Source organism: Leucoraja erinacea, chromosome 32, assembly GCF_028641065.1.
Source record: "Leucoraja erinacea ecotype New England chromosome 32, Leri_hhj_1, whole genome shotgun sequence".
NCBI classification, from domain to species: domain Eukaryota; kingdom Metazoa; phylum Chordata; class Chondrichthyes; order Rajiformes; family Rajidae; genus Leucoraja; species Leucoraja erinaceus.
The window spans coordinates 4,881,610-4,904,508 of record NC_073408.1 but is presented as its reverse complement, the minus strand read 5'-3'; the positions used below and the strand labels follow the sequence as shown (position 1 = coordinate 4,904,508).

The following is a 22,899-nucleotide window of genomic DNA, read 5'->3' as shown; positions in this document are numbered from 1 at the left end:
ATAGCCAATGAACTGGCCTCAACTACCCTCTGTGGCAGAGAGTTCCAGAGATTCACCACTCTCTGCGTGAAAAAAAAGTTCTTCTCATCTCGGTTTTAAAGGATTTCCCCTTTATCCTTAAGCTGTGACCCCTTGTCCTGGACTTCCCTAACATCGGGAACATTCTTCCTGCATCTAGCCTGTCCAACCCCTTAAGAATTTTGTAAGTTTCTATAAGATCCCCTCTCAATCTTCTAAATTCTAGAGAGTATAAACCAAGTCTATCCAGTCTTTCTTCATAAGACAGTCCTGACATCCCAGGAATCAGTCTGGTGAACCGTCTCTGCACTCCCTCTATGGCAATAATGTCCTTCCTCAGATTTGGAGACCAAAACTGTACGCAATACTCCAGGTGTGGTCTCACCAAGACCCTGTACAACTGCAGTAGAACCACCTCTGCTCTCCTATACTCAAATCCTTTTGCAATGAAAGCTAACATACCATTCGCTTTCTTTACTGCCTGCTGCACCTGCATGCCTACCTTCAATGACTGGTGTACCATGACACCCCAGGTCTCGCTGCATCTCCCCCTTTTCCCAATTGGCCACCATTTAGATAATAGTCTGCTTTCCTGTTTTTGCCACCAAACTAACAGTTATCTGAAGTAACCTAGATCATGATAGTGCTAAAACCAAAGAATGCAGAGCAACTAAGGGGCTGTGTCTAATGGGAAACTTTTTCGCGATGCTTTGCTCCCTCAACTCTAACTTCTGGGATGAAGGATCTCCCGCTGTTACTGGCTAACTTTAAATATAAACTTTGCAATGTACACACATGTGTAATGTATGGCTGCAGAAACGGCATTTCGTTTGGACCTCCAGGGGTCCAAATGACAATTAAATTGACTCTTGATGACCTGTTGAGTTTCTTGGAACTTGTTGATGTACCTGTGGAGGAGGTCTGTGTATGAGAGGAGGAGTTCTATGTACTGGCGTATGATACTTTAGTTTAGCGATACAGCGTGGACTTCTTCTTCTTTCGTGTTTAAGAAGGAACTGCAGATGCTGGAGAATCGAAGGTACACAAAAAAGCTGGAGAAACTCAGCGGGTGCAGCAGCATCTATGGAGCGAAGGAAATAGGCAACGTTTCGGGCCGAAACGTTGCCTATTTCCTTCGCTCCATAGATGCTGCTGCACCCGCTGAGTTTCTCCAGCTTTTTTGTGTACCTTCTTCTTCTTTTGTGTTTGACTTCTTCTTTCGTGTGGCGTGCACAGCCTAAATTTGTTGGACAACTTGTTCTATTTCATCTTCCGTTTGTGCACCTCGAGTTGATTGCATTAGTCGAAACAGGGCGGACCACATGAAGGTTGCAATCTTCCACCCCTGAGTTTGACTTGATTGTATTTATAGAGAGTATTATCTGACCCAATTGGATAGCATGCAAAACAAAGCTTTCCACTCTACCTCCGTACACTTGACAATAATAAACCTAAATCTAAGATTTGGTTCAAATGATTATTCTCTTGTTGGGATGGAGGCAAATTTTGTATCTGCTTGATCTCTTGAGAAAAATCTTCGCACTGAAATTAAACGTTGAGTATGTGGTGATTTTTGATTTTGGAATTTGCTGAAAGTAAAACAATAGAAGGGTTGGGTTGATGATGTGAGACCTTGCTGACGGTAACAATTCCTCAATAAAGAGTCAGGCCATGAGTCAGGCACTAGGGGCCAAATGGAATGATGAAAGTATTGATGTCGTGAACTTAGTGTAGAGTAATAATCCTAGTGTTCTCAGATATGTTTTGCTACAGTTCCAGACTATTGCTCACCCCAGGTTTTAATTGTTCCGACGTTGCCTTCAGATCCTCTGGAATATCTTCTCCTAACACTTTACGTATCAATTCTTTAAGGCCTTTTGAAAATTAAATCCTGGGGCCAAATCTGTCTGCGTCTGACTCCATTTCAATTTTCACTGTCCCTGGCAAAAATACATGGTAGTTCTTCGTACAGAGAAAGGGGGGACATTATCTGCGTGTACGCAAAACGTCTTGTGTTGGGAGATCATGATCGCACGAAACAGTTCAGAGACTTCAGAGTAAGACCTGACCGCCATCCAGGTGCAGCATCGTCAGAGGTGTCTTTTTTAATCTCCTTGTTTAGATGCTTGGTTCATCCAGATACCGAAACATGGGGAAGGACGATGCAGTGTCCTAATCCAACTAGGGTTTCTAAATTGTTTAGGAAAGGACTGCAGATGCTGGAACAATCGAAGGTAAACAAAAATGCTGCCTTGCACTCTGAGTTTCTCCAGCATTTTTGTCGACCTAGGGTTTCTAAACTTCTCAGTGCGACTAGTTCCAGCTGTAAAATGGAGCCAATTAGTTGGGCCTTTGTGGCTTCATTTAATGGCGTCATTTTACAGACTTTGAATATGATGCCAAACCCTGGTGACTCTTGCATGTGGACTTATTGGGCTGTTTCTATGCATTCTCTACTTAGTGCAAGTTTGTACTTGAGTACAGCAATAATGTTACTACTCTGTATGCAAATTAAAGAATTTAATTTTACCTTGGTATACGTGATAATAAACAACTGTTGGGTACAAGGCACTTCCTGCTAAACTGGTTATGGGGAGGGAAACATGGAAATTTAATAAATATATTAATGAGGCATACGTATGAAAAATCTGACATGGCAACATTGGTACTCTGATTCATAACTTGCCATTACTGAAGAAGAATTGGAGAGGAGAAGGAACCGGTGTCTGGCCTACTGCACCCTCGTGGTCGGCTGCGGGAGACAATAGACAATAGGTGCAGGAGTAGGCCATTCGGCCCTTTGAGCTAGCACCGCCCATTCAATGTGATCATGGCTGATCATCCCCAATCAGTACCCCGTTCCTGCCTTGTCACCAGATACCCCTGTGGAACAAAGGTGGACGGTGGAGGAGCGGGACGTCGGTCCGCAGGTCGACCCATACCTACAAGGAAGGCGATGGCTGGAGGCCCGCAGCAGCCTGGGCCTTGCCTAGAAGGGGCACCGCTCATAACACCTACAGTGTATGGACTGGACTTTGAAAATGGAGTCAAAACATGGTGCTTCTTGCACGCGGGATCAGTAGAGTATTTCTGTATAATTTGCGAATCGGGGATGTGCTTAAGTTTGGCAATACTCCACTGGACTGTTTGTAAGAATTTCACTGTGCATTTATACTCGCACATGTGACAATAGAAGCACCATTGATAAAACGAGTCATGCACGGGCCAGTCTGAATAGCGATAGTCAACACACTTCCCTGATAAACACTGGTGAATTATTGGGGATTTTACTGCCTATGCAGTAAAATTCTTTGTTACCATTAACAATGCCAGCTATCTTTCCAGTCTAAATTATGTGAGTGTCAATTTCCCAGTTGTTGCAATGGATTAAAACTGAACTCTGGATCAATGCTCCAGGCTTCTGGACTATGGTAATTTATCCCTGGTGACATCCTATTCCCAGAGTAAAGCAATATAGTCTAAGGAGGCCAAATATCCAGTCGCATTTAATCCTGGAGTATAAACCTGGGGAATTCCTGCTGGTAAGGTGGTCAATATTTGTCTGTGGTCAACACTGGCATGATGCATGAGGCCCTGGCACAGGCCCTGGTTCCACTGCTCATCCTCTCCCAACATATTGCCAGGACTCGAGGACCTGACCTACAGGGAGAGATTGGGCAGGGTAGGGCTTTATTCCTTGGAGTGCATGCGGCTGGGGGGGAGGGGGAGGGGGGGGGGGGTCCTATAAAGGTGTGTAAAACTCATAAGGGGAGTAGATTGGGTGAATGCACAGTCTCTTTCCCAGGGTTGGGGAATCAAGAACTAGAGGAAGTAGAAACAAAGGTCTGTAGATGCTGGAGTGACAACTCTCTGGGTGAAAAAGTTTTTTCTCACCTTAAATGGCCTCCCCTTTATTCTAAGTAACTCAATGGGTCAGGCAGCATCTCTGGAGAAAAAGGATCAGTGATGTTTCTGGTCAGAACCCTTCTTCACACTTCGACACAAGGGTGTGGGGTGTGGGGGAAGCTTGAGGCGAGGAAATACCTCATTTTCTCACTTCGCAGCTCTTCCTTCCTCCTTCACCCCCACTAATGGGGGTGAAGGAGGAAGTTCGGATGGGAGAGATAGATCCGCCATAATTGGGCGAGTTCAGAACCAGGAGCCACAGTCTTGGAATAAAGGGGAGGTCATTTAAGACTGAAGTGAGAAAAAAAATTTTCACCCAGAGAGTTGTGAATTTGTGGAATTCCCTGCCACAGAGGGCAGTGGAGGCCAACTCACTGGATGGATTTAAGGGAGAGTTAAATAGAGCTCTAGGGGCTAGTGGAATCAAGGGATATGGGGAGAAGGCAAGCGCGGGTTATTGATTGGGGATCGATCAGCCATGATCGCAATGAATGGCGGCGCTGGCTCGAAGGGGCCGAATGGCCTCCTCCTGCACCTATTTTCTATGTTTCTACTCCAGCACTTTGTGTCTTTCTTCGATTTAAACCAGCATCTGCAGTTCCTTCCTCCACCACCTACAAACCTGCTTGTCTTTGGGGTGTGGGAGGAAACCAGAGCACCCAGAGAAAACCCACAGGGTCACAGGGAGAACATGCAAACTCCGTACAGACAGCGTCTGTTGTCGGGAGTCTCAAGGCAGCAACTCTACCACTGCATCACCGTGCTCATGGTTTATTTGCTTTTCATTGCAGTGATTAGATCTGATGCAGCGTCTGAAGTGGAGTGTGTCACCATGGAGAGTAACGATGGAGGTCCTACTGCCAACCCTCTTGAGCCTCTCAGTGGTGCCCATCTTGTCACCGGTGGTTGCACACGTTGGACTTGCCAGAGCCTTGAACATTGGGACTTCAGCATCTGATCGTCGAGCTGGAGCTGGCAATGAAATGGACAATGGCGGAAATGCGGGATCGGTTGTAGAAAGGGGAACCTTCACCTGGGCAGTTCATTTATCACTGGGAAATGACTCTGGCACCAGGAAGGCCTTGTCACTCGATCGGCTTGCAGATGAACTCGCAGAGTTTGCTGATCTCGAGAACCGGGGGCAGATTGGGGAATTGGCTGGACATTACCTCTTTGCTCTCCCGCCGCATCGATGTAACCACAGTGGCCTGGAGGAGGAGACAGTACTGAGGATCCGTACTTCCATTGAGGCCTTGCTTGCCCAACATGACAGTGTGCGGTGGCATTCCGAACAAAAGCTGCTCAAGCGCTCCAAACGGAGTCTCCATTTCAATGACCCGAAGTACCCATTCCAGTGGCACCTGGTAAGTGGCTTTCTGCTCTACTTAGAACTACTGGGTCAATGGACCGAGGAATGCCAGATGTCACGGTGGCACAGCGGTAGAGTTGCTGCCTTAAAGCCCTGTCCCACGGTACCAGTTCATTCCAAGAGCTCTCCCGAGTTTATTAAAAAAAAATCAAACTCGCGGTAAGCACGGAGAATGAACGTAGCGGGTACGTCGGAGCTCGGGGACGTCTTTTAGCGGCTCGTGACGCTAACGGCAGGTACTCGGGAAGACTCGCTAAAGGCAGGTCAACACTGGAAGACCCGTGAAGATTTTTCAACATGTTGAAAAGTGTCCACGAGAGCCCCGAGTACCGACGAGCGGCCATTACTGTAAATCTCCAAGTTTGAATCGGGGGAAACTCGGGAGAACTCTTGGAATGAACACGTACCGTGGGACAGGGCTATTACAGCGAATGCGGCGTCGGAGACCCGGGTTCGATCCCGCTTACGGGCGCTGTCTGTACGGAATTTGTACGTTCTCCCCGTGACCTGCGTGGGTTTTGTCCGAGATCTTCGCTTTCCTACCACATTCCAAAGACGTACAGCTTTGTAGGTTTAATTGGCTTGGTAAATGTAAAATTGTCCCTAGTGGGTGTTAATGTGCGGGGATTGCTGGTTGGCGCGGACCCGGTGGGCCGAAGGGCCTGTTTCCGTGCTGTTTCTCTAAACTAAAAACTAAATGCAATTTAATTGGGATCAATGTGAGGTGTTACATTTAGGTAAGACAGACGGGTAGGACTTGCCTTGTAAATGGTCCCATCTTGGGGATTGTTGTAGGGATCTAACAGCGCCTGGCAGCACCATACCCTCTGTGTAAATAGAAACTAGGCCTGCACATATCCTTGAAACATTGCCCCCCTCACCTAAAAATACAATGTTTTTGTAGTTCAATTGGCTTTGGTAACATTGTAAATTGTCCCTAGTGTGTGTAGGAAAGTGTCAGTGGACGGAGATCGCTGGTCGGCGCGGACTTGGGTGGAAAGGGGGGGCTGCACAAGGTCTGTTTCCGTGCTGTATCTCTGACGTCATAAGGGAACGGTGTCAAATTAGGCCGTTCGGCCCATCAAGTCTACTCCGCCATTCAATCATGGCTGATCTATCTCTGCCTCCTAACGCCACTCTCCTGCCTTCTCCCCATAATCCCTGACACCTAAATATCTTGCAGCACAATCGGAGGAAGCGAGGGATGGACATCAACGTCACGGGCGTGTGGGAGCGCAATGTCACTGGCGAAGGTGTGACGGTGGTGGTGGTCGATGATGGCGTTCAGTACACCATTCCGGACATACAGGTCAATTATGTAAGTTGTTGGACCAAGAGTCAAGAGACTTTTGTTTTCATATGTACCGGCAACAGAACCATGAAATTCTTACTTCCAGCAGCATTACAGGCCTGTAAACAATGTGCATATTTAAAAAAAATACAATAAATCAATAAAGCCAATACCCGTTCAGAAATAATATCCAAAGTCCTTAGCAAACAAAGACAGTCCATTGTTCATAGTTGTTGTTCCTGTTGCGTAACCTGATGGTCGTTGGGAAGAAGCTAGTCTTGAGCTTGGTGGTCAAGGTTTTCGCACCCCTATAACCTTCCCCAATGATCGAGTGAAATGACGGTCGTGGTGGTAGTGGCCTTTGATGATGGTGGGAAGGCTTGATAAGCAGAAGAATGGGAAAGGAATGGGAGGATACCACAATGTGTCCATGTTGACATTGCTGTCATCTGTTGAATGGTGGAGGTGGCGGCAGGATGTAAGGCTTGCAGCAAATGCTTCATTGAGTGGACATTTTATCCAGAAAAGAGTGGAGGAACATAGAGGAAATACTGCAGCAACCCCTCTTGGTAAAAGCAGAGTCATTTATCCATAAAGTTACAGTTAAGGGAGGATAGTTATGTAAAATGTGATGATTATGTGCATTAAAAAGGCCTGTTACTTTAGTTTAGAGCAGTGGTTCCCAACCTTTTTCGTCCTGTTCACCCCGGCAACATTAATAGCACGTAACAATGTTATTTCATTTATTTATGAACAACTAATGATGAACAGATACCAGAACCGGAACATAGTCAGTCAATGAGAAAAAAGATGTACAAATCAACAAATGTACCCCCCTGGGTAGGTGAAATGTACCCCATGGGGATAAATTTACCCCAGGTTGGGAACCCTTGGTTTTAGAGATATCGCGTGCAAACAGGCCCTTCAGCCCACCCAGTCCTTGCCGACCAATGATCACACGTACACTAGTTCTATCCTGTACACTCGTGACAATTTACTGAGGCCAATTAACCTACAAACCTGCACGTCTTTGGAATTTGAGAGAACACCCACGCGGTCACGGGGAAAATGTGCAAACTCCACACAGACAGCATCCGTAGTAAGGATCGGACCTGAGATTTCTCACCCGGTCACTTAACTGGCCGTCGACCTTGATCAGCCAGTGATGTCACCTGTTCTCACCAGCTATACCCTGGTCACTGTGTGGGTGATTAGATAAAGTTAGATGAGTCTATGGCGTGGCAGGTAGAGGTCCTACCTCACGGCACCAGTGATCAGAGTTCAATCCCCACCACTGGTGCTTTCTCTGTGGAGTTTGCCCCTTCTCCGGGTGACTGCATGGATTTCCTACGGGTGCTCTGGTTTCCTCCCACATTCCGAAGACACAGTTTTTTTAGGTGAGTTTGAGTCATAGAATCATACAGCACAGAAACAGGCCCTTCAGCCCAACTTGTCCATGCTGACCAAGATATCTATCTAAGGTAGTCCTATTTGGCCCATATCCATCGAAACCTTTCCTATCCATATACCTGTCCAAGTGTTTGCGGTTGTTATAAACCTGCATCTGTAAATTACCCCCAGTGTTTTGGTGAATGGTAAGATTGGCAGGAGGGGAGGGGCTAATTGAGGGGTGGGTGAGGTTTTTGAAAGGAATGTGGGGAGAACGTGTTACAGGAAAAATCTTGGAGGAACGGGATTGGTTTGAGCTAGCATAGATTCCATGGGCTGAATGGTCACCTTTGCTCTTTGTAAGGATTCATTTTTGAATGAATGAATGAATGGTTTATTTTGGTCATACATTAAAAAGAAGAAAACTTTACAATCTGTGTGAATATGAACCAACACTGTATGCATTTCACACAACATTCACATAATCAATGACCGAAAAAGGAATAGGCTGAAGCCACAAAGCTTACTTTTGTCTATCCTATACAATCCATAAGATAACCTAGAATATCAGCATCACAAAGGAAAGAAAAAAAACGAAAAAAAACAAAACAGGACAAACAAGATCTTTTCGATAAAATCTGGGCTCCATTCATTAACTATCTGAAGGGATAGATTGGCACAGCACGAGGACCCAACTGAAACTTGAACTCGGGATTAGATGAAAAGCTATATTTTATAATCCATGAACCTATCTCCATTGACGTATTATAAGCAACCCATTCCACTTCTTCCGTTTCTCTGTTTTTTTTAATTTGTAACTTTCTACCCTCTCTCTTTCTCTCTCTTTCTATAAAAAATAAAAATACTAGAAGCAGAAGTAATTGATAATTGAAAATTTTAACAATGTATGATTGATGTATATGAATCTATAACATGTAATACTATAATATGTAACTATACTTTATAATATGTCTACTTCTAATAAAAATATTTTTAAAAACAATTAAAAAACCTCTAAATTGTAATCCTTACTTATTTTACATTTTAATCATTTTACATTTTAATTATTTTACATTTTAAGGCTTTTTTGAAACTCAACAGAGAGCTACAAAATTTCAACTCATCACTAAGCCCGTTCCATAATTTGACTCCCAAAACTGAGACACATCTGTATTTTACATTGGTTCTCACTTTACATGTTTCAAAAATACACAACCCTCTTAAATTATAATGTCCTTCTCTTACTTAAAATTTGTTTTGAATACTAACAGGAAGGCTTTTATTCCTAACTCGGAAAGGTATTTCTAATGTCTTTACATGCACAATATCCAAAAATGTTAAGGTACCGGACTTTATGAACTTTTTTGCCCCTTACCTTAAACCTTTGTCCTCTGGTTCCCGATTCCTATATTCTGTGACATCACGGCACGCTTGCGATGATATTTAGAAACATAGGTGCAGGAGTAGGCTATTCGGCCCTTCGAGCCTGCACTGCCATTCAATATGAGCATGGCTGATCATCCAACTCAGTATCCGAATAATAATAATAATAATAATAATATCTTTTATTGTCATTGCACATAAGCGCAACGAGATTTGGTATGCAGCTTCCATCCGATGTCATAACATAAATAACTAATAAAATTTAGATTTAGATACCCCGAGAACATGGATTGTAAAAAGAACAGCCTTCTCTCCATACCCCCTGATCCCTTTAGCCACAAGGGTCACATCTAACTCCCTCTTAAATATAGCCAATGAACTGGCCTCAACTACCTTCTGTGGCAGAGAATTCAACAGATTCACCACTTTCTGTGTGAAAAAAAGTTTTCCTCATCTCGGTCCTACAAGACTTCCCCCTTATCCTTAAACTGTGACCCCTTGTTCTGGACTTCCCCAACATCGGGAACAATCTTCCCAACATCTGCTCGTTGGGCCAGGTAGTCAATGAGGTAGCTCTCCGTTGCACTTTCCCCATGGAGATCCTCTTGGAGATTGGGAAGGTGGCTCTGGCCATTTCTCCACAGCTGCCAAAACTCCCTCCCTATCCACCTGATCTGTAGTCTAGCGTGGGATGTTCTGGACAAAATAACTAACTGATGTTTTTCAACCAAACTTTTGCCAGTCTCCCGAAGGAAGCTACGACCTGAATTCGAACGATGAGGACCCCATGCCCCACCCAGACGACCACAGTGATAATCACCACGGGACTCGATGTGCTGGTGAGATTGCTGCTGCCCCAAACAACTTCTGCACAGTCGGTGTGGCCTTTGGAAGTCGTATTGCAGGTAATTGTAACTTGCGGTTCATCCTCCTCTTTCATCTCGCCCCTTCCTTCCTTCATCTCCTCCTCCCTTCGCACCTTCCTCCCTGCTTTCTATCAAATGTCTGCTCCAATTGAATCACTGGCAACTATTCCGTAAGCAGAGGGCACTGGCGTACAGAGCGTAGACTCGGCAACAGTTTGGCTGAACACTCGCGCACGGCCCACCAAGGCCCACTGGACTTCCCGTTTGCCAACCACTTTAACTCCCCTTCCCATTCCCCTACTGGCCCCTCTGTCCTGGACCTCCTCCAATGCTAGAGTGAGGCCACACGCAAATTGGAGGAATGTTCCCCGTATTTCACTTGGGGAGCTTACAACCCATCGGTATGAAAATTGAATTCTCCAATTTTAGGTAACACCTCCCTCCCTCTTCTCCCACATCTCCGTTCACTAAAAGTCCATTAAACAGCTCCATAGTTCGCAACAATAGACAATAGGTGCAGGAGTAGGCCATTTGGCCCTTCGAGCCAGCACCGCCATTCAATGTGATCATGGCTGATCATCCCCAATTAGTACCCCCGTTCCTGCCTTCTCCCCATATCCCCTGACTCCGCTATTTTGTTAAGAGCCCTATCTAGCTCTCTCTTGAAAGCATCCAGAGAACCTGCCTCCACCGCCCTCTGAGGTATAATGTATCCCTCTTGTCACACAATCACAAAATCTGCCACCTTGCCTGAGGTCATTGTTGCAGGTCCTGTTGTTTTCTTACTTCCAGTTTGAAATTCCCGCCCCACCTCCCACAATCAGTCTGAAGAAGGGTCCCAACCCGAAACGTTACCTGTCCATGTTTTTCCCAGAGATGCCGCCTGACCCGCTGAGTTGCTCCAGCACCTTGTGTCCTTTTGGTCATTCTATATATATTTTTTCTATCTATCTTTGGTATAAACCTGTGTCTGTCTATAATAATAATAATAATAACTTTATTTGTTAAGCACCTTAAAAACAACCAAAGCTGACCAAAGTGCTGTACAGAAAAAAGAAAACAAGCAAGACATCATAAAACAGGCAGAACAACAGAACATACAACTAACACGAGGCGCATAAATTACATACAAAAATCCAAACAATAAATTAAAAAACATAAAACACAAGTACAAACAACGCAGCAAAACCAAGCAAATAAAGTTAAAAAACAATTCGACACCTCACTGGTCTACAAAGGCCATGGAGAATAGATATGTCTTCAGGAGTGATTTAAAAACAGCTAGAGAAGGGGCCTGTTTAACGTGCAGAGGCAATTCATTCCACAATCTCGGAGCCGACACAGCAAAGGCACGGTCCCCTCTGAGCTTCCGCTTAGTCTTTGGCTCAATCAGGAGCAGCTGATCATCTGACCTGAGAGAGCGGGAGGGCGAATAAGGGTGAAGAAGCTCAGATAGGTAGGACGGGGCAAGACCACTTAGGGATTTAAAAGTAAATAAAATAATTTTAAAACGAATCCTATACTGAATAGGCAGCCAGTGGAGAGAGGCCAAAAGGTGAGAAACATGATCATGCTTTCGTGTGCCTGTCAAGAGACGAACAGCTGCATTCTGTACCATCTGGAGACGGGCGATGGAGGACCGACTAACCCCCAGATACAGTGCATTGCAGTAATCCAGCCGGGTGGTAACAAAGGCATGGATTACCGTCTCAAAGTGCTTCCTTGACAAAATCGGCTTTATTTTTGCCAGCTGCCTCAGATGGAAAAAACCAGATTTAACACTATGATATAAACTGTCATCTGCCGTTTACATTTCCACCAGCAGAGTCCTGTTTAGTTTATTGTCACGTGTATCGAGGTGCAGTGAAAAGCTTTTGTTTGAGTTTTGGTTTGAATGAGCTGCTGGAAGGCGACAACTCAGCAATTAAATGATGTTCTGCTGGTCCAATTAGAACAAACACCTACTCGTACTGATCTATGCTGTGTTGCATCGTTCCTTCCTATTCCCAAAGGAGAAACAGTGGATGACCCAACGGATACCTGGAAGGAAAGAACAATCCCGTCATGAGTTTGACGGCAGACTGTTGGCTGTGACCATGTCAGCAAAGAGTAGGAGTAAACGGGTCCTTTTCACAATGGCAGGCAGTGACTAGTGGGATACCGCAAGGCTCAGTACTGGGACCCCAGCTATTTACAATATATATTAATGATCTGGATGAGGGAATTGAAGGCAATATCTCCAAGTTTGCGGATGACACTAAGCTGGGGAGCAATGTTAGCTGTGAGGAGGATGCTAGGAGACTGCAAGGTGACTTGGATAGGCTGGGTGAGTGGGCACATGTTTGGCAGATGCAGTTTAATGTGGATAATAAATGTGAGGTTATCCATTTTTGTGGCAAAAACGGGAAAGCAGATTATTATCTAAACGGTGGCCGATTGGGAAAGGGGGAGATGCAGCGAGACCTGGGTGTCATGGTACACCAGTCATTGAAGGTAGGCATGCAGGTGCAGCAGGCAGTAAAGAAAGCGAATGGCATGTTGGCTTTCATAGCAAGAGGATTTGAGTATAGGAGCAGGGAGGTTCTACTGCAGTTGTATAGGGTCTTGGTGAGACCACACCTGGAGTATTGCGTGCAGTTTTGGTCTCCAAATCTGAGGAAGGACATTATTGCCATAGAGGGAGTGCAGAGAAGGTTCACCAGACTGATTCCTGGGGTGTCAGGACTTTCATACGAAGAAAGACTGGATAGACTTGGTTTATACTCTCTAGAATTTAGGAGATTGAGATGGGATCTTGTAGAAACTTACAAATTTCTTAAGGGGTTGGACAGGCTAGATGCAGGAAGATTGTTCCCGATGTTGGGGAAGTCCAGGACAAGGGGTCACAGCTTAAGGATAAGGGGGAAATCCTTTAAAACCGAGATGAGGAGAACATTTTTCACACAGAGAGTGGTGAATCTCTGGAACTCTCTGCCACAGAGGGTAGTTGAGGCCAGTTCATTGGCTATATTTAAGAGGGAGTTAGATGTGGCCCTTATGGCCAAGGGGATCTGAGGGTATGGAGAGAAGGCAGGTACGGGATACTGAGTTGGATGATCAGCCATGATCATATTAAATGGCGGTGCAGGCTCGAAGGGCCGAATGGCCTACTCCTGCACCTAATTTCTATGTTTCTATGTTTACTTTAGCCTGGTCAAATATCAATGAAACTCCTGACACCGTCAGTGCAGCATCACACTGCTGGGCCAGCAGGTGGAGCTGTTGACCACAAAGTCTACCGCTGAAAGCTGACTGTTGAAATGTCCTTGAGATCTTCACAGTTGGAAGATTTAAGGGGCTGTCCCACTTGGCGATTTATATTCACGACTGCTAGCGTCACAGCCTCAGAATAAAAGAACGTACCTTTAGAAGGGAGACGAGGAGGAACTCCTTTAATCAGAGGGTGGTAAATGTGTGCGATTCATTGCCACGGAAGGCAGTAGAGGCCATCAATGGATATTTTCAAGGCGGAGATAGTCAGTTTCTTGATTAGCCCGGGTGTCAGGGGTTACGGGACAAAGGCGTTGGAATGGGGTTGAGGGGGAAAGTTGGATCAGCCATGGCTGAATGGTGGAGTAGACGTCATGGGCCGAATGGCCTGATTCTGCTCCTATCACATGTAAACTCATGATGGGATTGTTCTTTCCTTCCAGGTATCCGTGTACTGGATGGACCACTGACCGACAGCATCGAGGCCATTGCTTTCAACAAACACTTTCAGATCAACGACATTTACAGCTGCAGGTTTGTATCCCTGACTGGGGTCCTCTTCTTTCATGTCCATCTTCCATGTTACAAATGTTGGCCTCGCTGTCATCGTCCGTTCTGAAAAGGACGCGAGCTTCCAGGGACAATCAGTGGGAGCCATCACTTGTTGCAGCAGATGATGGTGGTAGCAGAATTAGCTCGGGATACTTCCAGTTTCCAGCCCGCGACGTGGATGCTTCTGCTGTGGGGCCTGGGGCTATGGGAGATGCTGTATCATTGTGAGGTGGGTTGGCTGTAATAATCTTGACTTGGGGAGGGTTTTACTACTTCAGGTCTGTGAGTTTTTGTTTTTGGAAGTGGTTTGGTTGTGCTATGTGTCTGAGCTGAGTGTTGGTTGGTCCCTGATGGAGCCAAAGATAAACACCAAAAAGCTGGAGTAACTCAGCGGGACAGGCAGTGTCTCTGGAGAGACGTTTCATGTCGAGACCCTTCTTCGGACCCTGCTTTCCGATGGAGCCTTTGGTCTGGGGTCTGGTGGTGAAGGTAGACACAAAGTGCTGGAGAAACTCAGCGGGTGAGGCAACATCTATGGAGAGAAGGAATAGGTGACGTTGCCAATTCCTTCTCTCCAGAGATGCTGCCTCACCCGCTGAGTTTCTGCAGCATTTTGTGTCTACCTTCGATTTTACCGGCGTCTGCAGTTCTTTCTTAAACATCTGGTGGTGAGGTTGTGGTGGCTCATGTACAGACCGCAAATGGTGGTCCTAAAGTGGACTCGGAGATTGGAGTCAGTGTGGTGCTGCACTTCCAGAACCCTGCCCGTATTGTGTGTATATTTATATATAGATATAGATATATATATGTGTGTGTGTGTGTGTATATATGTCTCTATCTATTTGTCTCTCTCTATCTGTCTGTCTCTCTTTATATATATATATGTATATATGTGTATATATATATATGTATATATGTGTATATATATATGTGTGTGTGTGTATATATGTATATGTGTGTATACATTTGAGTAGCTTTAATAATGCATTCAAGTGATATATATATATATATATATATATATGTAATCAGAGATTTGGCGCTGTTTAAAACGCAACACTATTTATCATTGCGGAGAAGAAAGAGTCTGCTTGTGTCTCTTGTCCCTCCAACAACTTGCCTGTCACATGTGTCCTGTTCCTTGTTGTCTACAGCTGGGGTCCGGACGATGATGGGAAGACGGTGGATGGTCCCCACCCACTGGGGAAGGTAAGAGGCAGAGGACGTGTGAATGGGTTTAATGTTTAGTTTAGAGATACAGCGCGGGGGACAGGCCCTTCGGCCCACCGAGTCCACGTCGACCTGCGATCCCCGCACATTATCTCTATCCTCCACACTGGGGACAATTTACATTTTTATACCGAGGAGAGGAATAATTGCATTTAAATGTCGTACATGGTCGGGTCATCATGCTTGATTGGCCGGGGAATGCTTCAATCACCTCCACTCCTGCTGTTTAAAGTGATGTTATCGCAATGTCCCTTTCTGAAGTTGCAGAACAAGACTAAGATTTGCCTGACGGTGCAAGAATCTTTGTAAAACTCCTTGCGATGCACTCATCTCATTCTGGATCAGTAAATTAATTCCTGGTCAATTGCGAAACGCCGACCTCCCACTGGTTTGAAGAAGGGTCACGACCCGAAACACCACCCATTCCTTCTCTCCAGAGATGCTGCCTGCCCTGCTGTGTTACTCCAGCATTTTGTGTCTATCTTCGGTTTAAACCAGCATCTGCAGTTCCTCCCTACACAACCTCCCACTGGGAATGGGTGGAAGCCATGCAATAGACAGAGGATTGTAAACTCACAAGAACCAACATGACCCAACATGAAGTTTGGCTTCTCAATATTTTTTTAATAACAATTGAGCTCATATGGTGAGCTGACAGTCAAGCTGGGCAAAGAGTTCATAATGTCGCGGGGTGAAGCCTGTATGGTCGTGAGTAGTCGCCCAAAGACTCGTGCCTTTTTCTGGTTGCCGCTGGATTTTCAACATGTTGTAAATTTTTGTCAAATTTGACGGGTGCCGGCAAGTCGCTGAAAAAAATCGCGTAGGTGGGACAGGCAAGGCCAAGCTGTATTGAAACAAACTAGAGTAATAGACTGTAGTTCCTGATAATGAGAGACCCTTGCATGAACTTCATGGCACCGAGCACCCTGGGGTTATAAATGGCAGGGGCACACACGGCTACAATCAAACTGACTCATTTATTAAACTTCTTTGAGTAGCTTTAATAATGCATTAAAGTGATGGAGTTGCCAGGACACAACCTGCTGTTGTACAGCTAATTAAAATGTAACTTTGTTCTCTCATCAACAAGAAGGACTGCAGTTCTGTTGCAACTTTTGTGATCCGGCTGTAAATGATTCATCACTTAAATGTCTTGCCCAAATTGTCCCTCGTGTGTAGGATACTGCTTGTGTATGTGGATCAGTGGTTGGTGCAGTCTCGGTGGGCCGAAGGACCTGCTTCTGCGCTGTGTCTCTAAACTAAAGTAATACTCACTATAATAATAATAATAATACATTTTATTTTTGGGCACCTTTCAAAAATCTCAAGGACACCTTGCAGAGATTAACAAGAATAATAAAACATATAATCGGAATAAAATAACCAATAAAGACATCACCAAAACACAAATTAAAAACAGAATTCAATCCAAAGACAAAAAATCAAAAACACAATGTGAAGAGAGAGCAGCGGCAGCTAAAGTGCGCCAGCGTCCACTCTCCCTTCCGACAGCCATCTTGGACACAGACCAACACGTTCACCTACACACAAAAAAATCATCCCCCCCACAATGGTTACCACTGTGGAGGAAGGCACAATGTCCAGTCCTCATTCCCAGTTCACCCAAAGTCAGGCCTATTGAGGCCACCGCTACTGCCTCTACGGAGGCCCGATGTTCCTGGCCGTTCTCACCGGGTGGTGTTGCCCCGGCGTCGGGAGAGTCCTCTCAGCGGCCAGCCTAGATTTCTGCAATCAGGATCTTTAAACCCCTGTCCCACGGTACGAGTTCATTCCAAGAGCTCTCCCGAGTTTGTTGAAAAATGTTGAAAAATCTTGCGAGTCTTCCCGTGCTTACCTGCCGTTAGCGAGTCTTCCCGAGTACCTGCCGTTAGCGCTAAGTGACGTCCCCGAGCTCCGACGTACCCGCTACGTTCATTCTCCGTGCGTACCACGAGTTCGATTTTTTTTAAACTCGGGAGAGCTCTTGGAATGAACTCGCACCGTGGGACAGGGGTTTAAGAATGGGACTTGAACTTACTACCTTCTGACTCCAAAGGCAGCTATAATGGCGAACATTTGGCTCACTATGTCCAGAGTTTGGAACAAAGCTGAAAGCTTTTTTTGCGGCTTGTGTAACTCACGCGATACAGTGCATTTGACTCACTTTGTAATCTTATCAGTGACGGCACTGCCAAAAATTGGACAGTAACGCCTTGGAGTTTTTCTTAGTACCACCATAAGCCCGAGGGGATGTCTGGTTGTTAAGAGGCAATATATTAATCACGGGCTTGCCTCTGACTGGTGGATGTAACATGGTGTGCTTGGATGGACCTGCTAACAATGTAGTGTTCTTTCAAAGTAACTGATTAGAACCGTTGGCTGTAACTAAGCACCACTTGGCGTGACTGCTTTGAGCTTTTATCGTGGAATTTCTTCTCCCTTTTTTTTTGCAAAGGAATAATTAAGGCAATTGTGGAAACAGCTGTTAGCTGGAAGGTTCTGAGCACAGCATGTGAAGCCTTGCGCTGGTACAAAGGAAACCACTATTTCTGAGGTCATTTTTAAAGGGAACTGTCAGTCATTTGACTTCAGATGATAATGAGCAAAGGTTTGTTAAATGTGGAATTATTTTCTGAAGCATTGAGACTCCACGCGCTAATTCTTCATTGGATCTTTCTTTAGCGTAAATAGTGAAAAGTCGATCAAGATGCACACTGGCTGCTACTGGCTGGAGGAGGTGATCATTGGGTAGGCACACAAGAGGGCGACATAGCAGTAGAGTTGCTGCCTTACAGAGCCAGGGACCCGGCTTTGATCCTGACTATGGGCGCTGTCTGTATCAAAGACCCTCTAGCGAGCAAGATGGTCCACTCGATGAAAAAGACGTACTACGGTCATGGGCGGATTCATGGGTAATTTTCGGCCCCATTTCCGTAACCGGCTTCCGTCTCCGCACCAAAGATCCCGTAGCGGAGCAAAGATACTAGTGCGGAGACGGAAGCCGGTTACGGAAACATCCTCGTAAAAATCAAAGTTATTTGGTAAAAAATATTCTCATTTTCAGAATTTTAATTTATTAACACAAACTGTTTCCCCCGTAATGTTGATTACACTGCGGGTCGGGTCAGGTTGGGTTGTGTTACTAAAATGGATGGAAAAAAAGGCCCACGTTCTGTTCCGTTGTGTACTACAAGTCAGCCCGTTGCATTTAGCAGGAGTGGTCAATCTTGTTCCGCTATAGGATCTTTGGTCTGTTAACGAGCTTGTTCATTCTCGCTGTGACCGCGTGGGTTTTCTCTGGGTGTTCTGGTTTCCTCATACACCTCAAAGGCGTGCAGGTTTGTAGGTTAATTGGCCACGGTAAATTGCCCCCCTAGGTTGTGAAAGTGGGGTAACGTAGAACTACCTTACAGGTAGGTGATCGATGGCCGGCATGGATGCATTGGGACAAAGTGCCCGTCTCCAACTTGTATCTCTTTTTAAAATAAAAATGTAAATCATGGCTGATCTGATCATAACTTCACTTTCCTGGCTCCCTTACAGAATAAATATTAGTACAGGTTCTCCCCAGCTTATAACCGAGTTCTGTTCCTGAGAACTGGTTATAAGAAAGACAGTTTGCAAGTGGGAAATGTGCATTATATGTTGGTGCCCTGGTTTATTCCCACACCCCAAAGACCCGCAGGTTGTGATAGGTTATCTGGCCTCTGTTAATTGCCCCTCTAGTGCGCGGGCAAAGTGGTAGAAACTGGGGAGAGTTAATGAGAATGTAAAGGATTGTCGGGGTTGGTGGTGGGTGCAGCTTGTGGGCCGAAGGGTCTGTTTCCCTGCTGTGAATCTATGATTGTTGAAGAAGGTCCCGTTTCCTTGCTGTATGTCTCCGTGATTCTATGGTGCTTGACTCTACTCGACTGAGCAGCCACAGAGGTGTAGCTCGGGGAATTCCAAAGATCGGCTGAAGAGGTTTCTTCTCCTATCAGTGCTATCTTGTTCCCTGAACTTTCTCCCCAATCTCCAACTCCATTTGGGATGCTCTTGGATATCTGCCCCAATATTCCTTTTTGGAGACCGTCGGACCATCTTTTACTGGGCTTTACCTTGCACTAAACGTGATACCCTTACCCTGTATCTGTACACTGTGGACGGCTTGAATGTAATATGTATAGTCTTTTCGCTGACTGGATAGGATGCTACAAAAAAGCTTTTCACTGTACACCTTAAATGACAAATGACACTGTACCTGTGACAATCTAAGCTAGACTCGTGTCTCCGGGGCAGTATTTTGTTTGTAACACACACGCAAAAAATCTTGGGCTAATTTTTTTATTATTTATTTATTTTTTTGCTCCTTTGAAGGTGCTTTATTAATGTAGGCTGTTGCTATTGTCCCGGCAGGAACGCTCTTTAGGAACATTGGCGCGGGGGAATATAGTGAACTGGTTCAGAGCACAGAGAAGCAGATAGCTAACATTTATTTCAAGAGGACTGGACTATCAAAACAGGATTGTAACACTGAGGCTATAAGAGGCACTGGTCAGACCATATTTGGAGTATTGTGAGCCGTTTTGGGACCCATATCTGAGCAGCGACGTGCTGGCATTGGAGAGGGGCCAGAGGATGTTTACCAGAATGACCCCAGGAATGATTGGGTTAATGTATGATGAGCGTTAGATGAAACTGGATCTGTACTCGCTGCTATTTAGAGGGATGGGAGGGGGAGCCTCATTGAAACTTAACGAAAAGTGAAAGGCCCGGATAGAGTGATTGTGGTGAAGATGTTTCCACTAGTGGAAGAGTCTAGCACCAGAGGCCAGAGCCTCAGAATAAAAGGAGATGAGGAGGAATTTCTTTAGCCAGAAAGTGGTGAATCTATAGAATTCATTGCCACAGACGGCTGTGGGGGGCAAGTCATTGGGTATTTTTAAGGTTGGAGATTGACTGATTCTTGATTAGGGTGTCGAGGGTTATGGGTAAAAAGCAGGAAACTGGGGTTGAGAGGGAAAGATAGATCAGCTATCATTGAATGGTGGAGCAGACTTGATGGGCAAAATGGTCTAATTTTGCTCCCCGAACTAATAGAGATGAAGATGATGCATTCTGTAAAATGTGCCTGGATCAAGCAAGAGATTATTACTATCTTGAAGGCTGAAATATGCTGATTTGGGAGCATTTGGGAGCAACATTTTATAATTTTACATCCGTTTCTGCCACTGCAACACAGCAGAACTAACGTGCATTTTCTGGGAAGTTTGTTCCCAATTCATTGACGTAAAATGTATTCTGCTTTTAATAAGCTTGGAGTTTGCTGAGCTGGCTTCACTGGAATTAAAGCAAGTTGTAAGGATTGTTTGTCTGCAAAGAATGGCAAGCAGCGAACAGTTGCACGACTTAGACAAGGTGGCAGTAAAGGACAGGATTGCTGTGTGAGTTTAGCAGAAGAAAAAAAAAAATCCGAAAAGGCCACATAAAAGGGTTTGGAACAGTAGCTTCACATTTCTGATTAAATTATGCGAGTGTGCTTTTTAAGAAGGCTGAGGTTCAATGATTGGAATGTGGTGTTGGCATTGATGTTGTTAATGACCAGAACAGCATCCTCTAACCCATCATGCAAGGAGCTTAAAGCAAATGGGCTCGCTAGAGAGTGAGTCAGACATCCACCCTTAATAAAAGGCTTTGTCTGATATTTGGAGTGCAATATCTAGAGGGGTATTGTCATACCACTGGATTATCTTTCATTAAATATTTTTGGCCTGCTGAAACAATGCTTTCTAACAGAAAATTCAGTTCTGTGTGCAAAACAAATACTTTTTAAGCACCCACTTTCTAACCTTTGTACGCTCTTGTCTTAACCTTGTTCCCTGTCTTCAATTAGCACTAACTACTGCACTGACAAAATCTGTGCTTGTTTCTCCGGAGTGGGTCTTGAACCCACAAATTGGGGACTCAGATGTGTGTGCCACAGCTGGCTTTAGGGATGCAGTGTGGAAACAGTGTAGAAACATAGAAAATAGGTGCAGGAGTAAGCCATTCGGCCCTTCGACCCTGCACTGCCATTCAATATGATCATGGCTGATCATCCAACTCGGTATCCTGTACCTGCCTTCTCTCCATACCCCCTGATCCCTTTAATCACAAGGGCCACATCTAACTCCCTCTTAAATATAGCCAATGAACTGGCCTCAACTACCTTCTGTGGCAGAGAATTCCAGAGATTCACCACTGGAAGCAGTGTGGTCGTTCGGCCCACCGAGCCCATGCCGACCAGAAATCCCCGTACACGTGCACTATGCTACGCACACACACCCACACGCGCACATCCACGCACACACACACACAATTACACCAAAGCCAATTAACCTAGAAACCTATACGCCTTTGGAGTGTGGGAGGAAACCGGAGCACCTGGAGAAAACCCATGCAGGTCACGGGGAGAACGTGCAAACTCCGTACAGAGAGAGCACCCGTCATCAGGGTCAAACCCGGGCCTCTGGCGCAGTAAGGCAGCAACTCTACCGCTGCGCCAATGTGCCGCCCTCTGGCGTTGGAGAGAAATAAAGGGAACTATTTGCTTTTGAACAATCACCAGCAGGAGTTGGCCACCAAACTCCTCAACCCTGCCCAACCATTCAATGTAATCATTGCTGGTCTATGCTGCCCTCCACTCCTCTCCTGAGGCAGTTCCCCAAAAACCTCCATTCAAATGTTTATCCATCTCCACCTTGAATTATATCTGTGGCATCCACTACCCTTGGAGGTGGAGTATTTCTGATGTTCACTGGCATCAGGGCAGCGCAGTGGCTCAGCTGGTAGACCTGCTTCACAGCACCTGAGGCCCCAGTTCCATTTTGAACTCTGGAGCTGTCTGTGTGAAGTTTGTGACCACGTGGGTTTTCTCCTGGTGCTCCGGTTTCCTCCCACATGCCAGTTTGTGGGTTCATTGGCCTTTGTCAAATTGCCCGTAGAGTGTAGGGAGTGGATGAGAAAGTGGGGTAAACAGAACTGGTGTGTACGGGTGATTGGAGGTCGCCCTGGACACGATGGGCCGAAGAGCCTAATTCCATGCTGCACAGGCAGCATCTCTGGAGAGAAGGACTAGCTGACATTTCAGGTCGAGACAGTTCTGTAACCCGACCTGAAACGTCACCTATTCCTTTTCCCCAGAGATGCTGCCTGACCCGCTGAGTTACTGCAGCACTTTGTGTCTTTCTTCCTGCAGTTCCCTCCTCCACTCTAAGCCATTGACGGAATGGATTGGCAATCCCCATGAGTGTTTATGACCCTTGCAGAGGACGTCACTAAGGTGCGAGCATCTTTCCATTGCCGATGATTGATTTTTAACTCTTTGTGCGCCCTGTGCAGGCCGCGTTACAGCACGGCGTCATGGCTGGCCGTCGTGGCTTTGGAAGTATCTTTGTGGTGGCCAGTGGGAATGGAGGGCAGTACGAGGACAACTGCAACTATGATGGTTACGCCAACTCCATCTATACCGTCACCATTGGTAAGTTGCCAGTCAAGGATCCGTGTGGGGGTCACTCACACTGTGAATGCAAAGAGCGGGAGAACATTTACTGGAGTATTCACGGTGGCCTCTGCCAATGACATTCTGATGGTTCAGGCAAAGTGAGTGCCCAGGATATTTGTGTATGTAT

General features: G+C 45.6%; 1 protein-coding gene across 1 annotated transcript in view; it reads left to right on the top strand.

Annotated features, from left to right (window-relative positions):
* pcsk7 (proprotein convertase subtilisin/kexin type 7) overlaps positions 1 to 22,899 on the top strand; it is a 132,522-nt gene that overhangs the window by 11,848 nt on the left and 97,775 nt on the right. Inside the window, exons 2-7 of the mRNA XM_055660607.1 lie at positions 4,716 to 5,288; positions 6,477 to 6,611; positions 10,099 to 10,261; positions 13,915 to 14,005; positions 15,175 to 15,229; positions 22,610 to 22,748. Coding sequence (XP_055516582.1) covers positions 4,728 to 5,288; positions 6,477 to 6,611; positions 10,099 to 10,261; positions 13,915 to 14,005; positions 15,175 to 15,229; positions 22,610 to 22,748 — 1,144 coding nt within the window. The 5' untranslated portion in view covers positions 4,716 to 4,727. The remainder of the gene's footprint in view (positions 1 to 4,715; positions 5,289 to 6,476; positions 6,612 to 10,098; positions 10,262 to 13,914; positions 14,006 to 15,174; positions 15,230 to 22,609; positions 22,749 to 22,899) is intronic.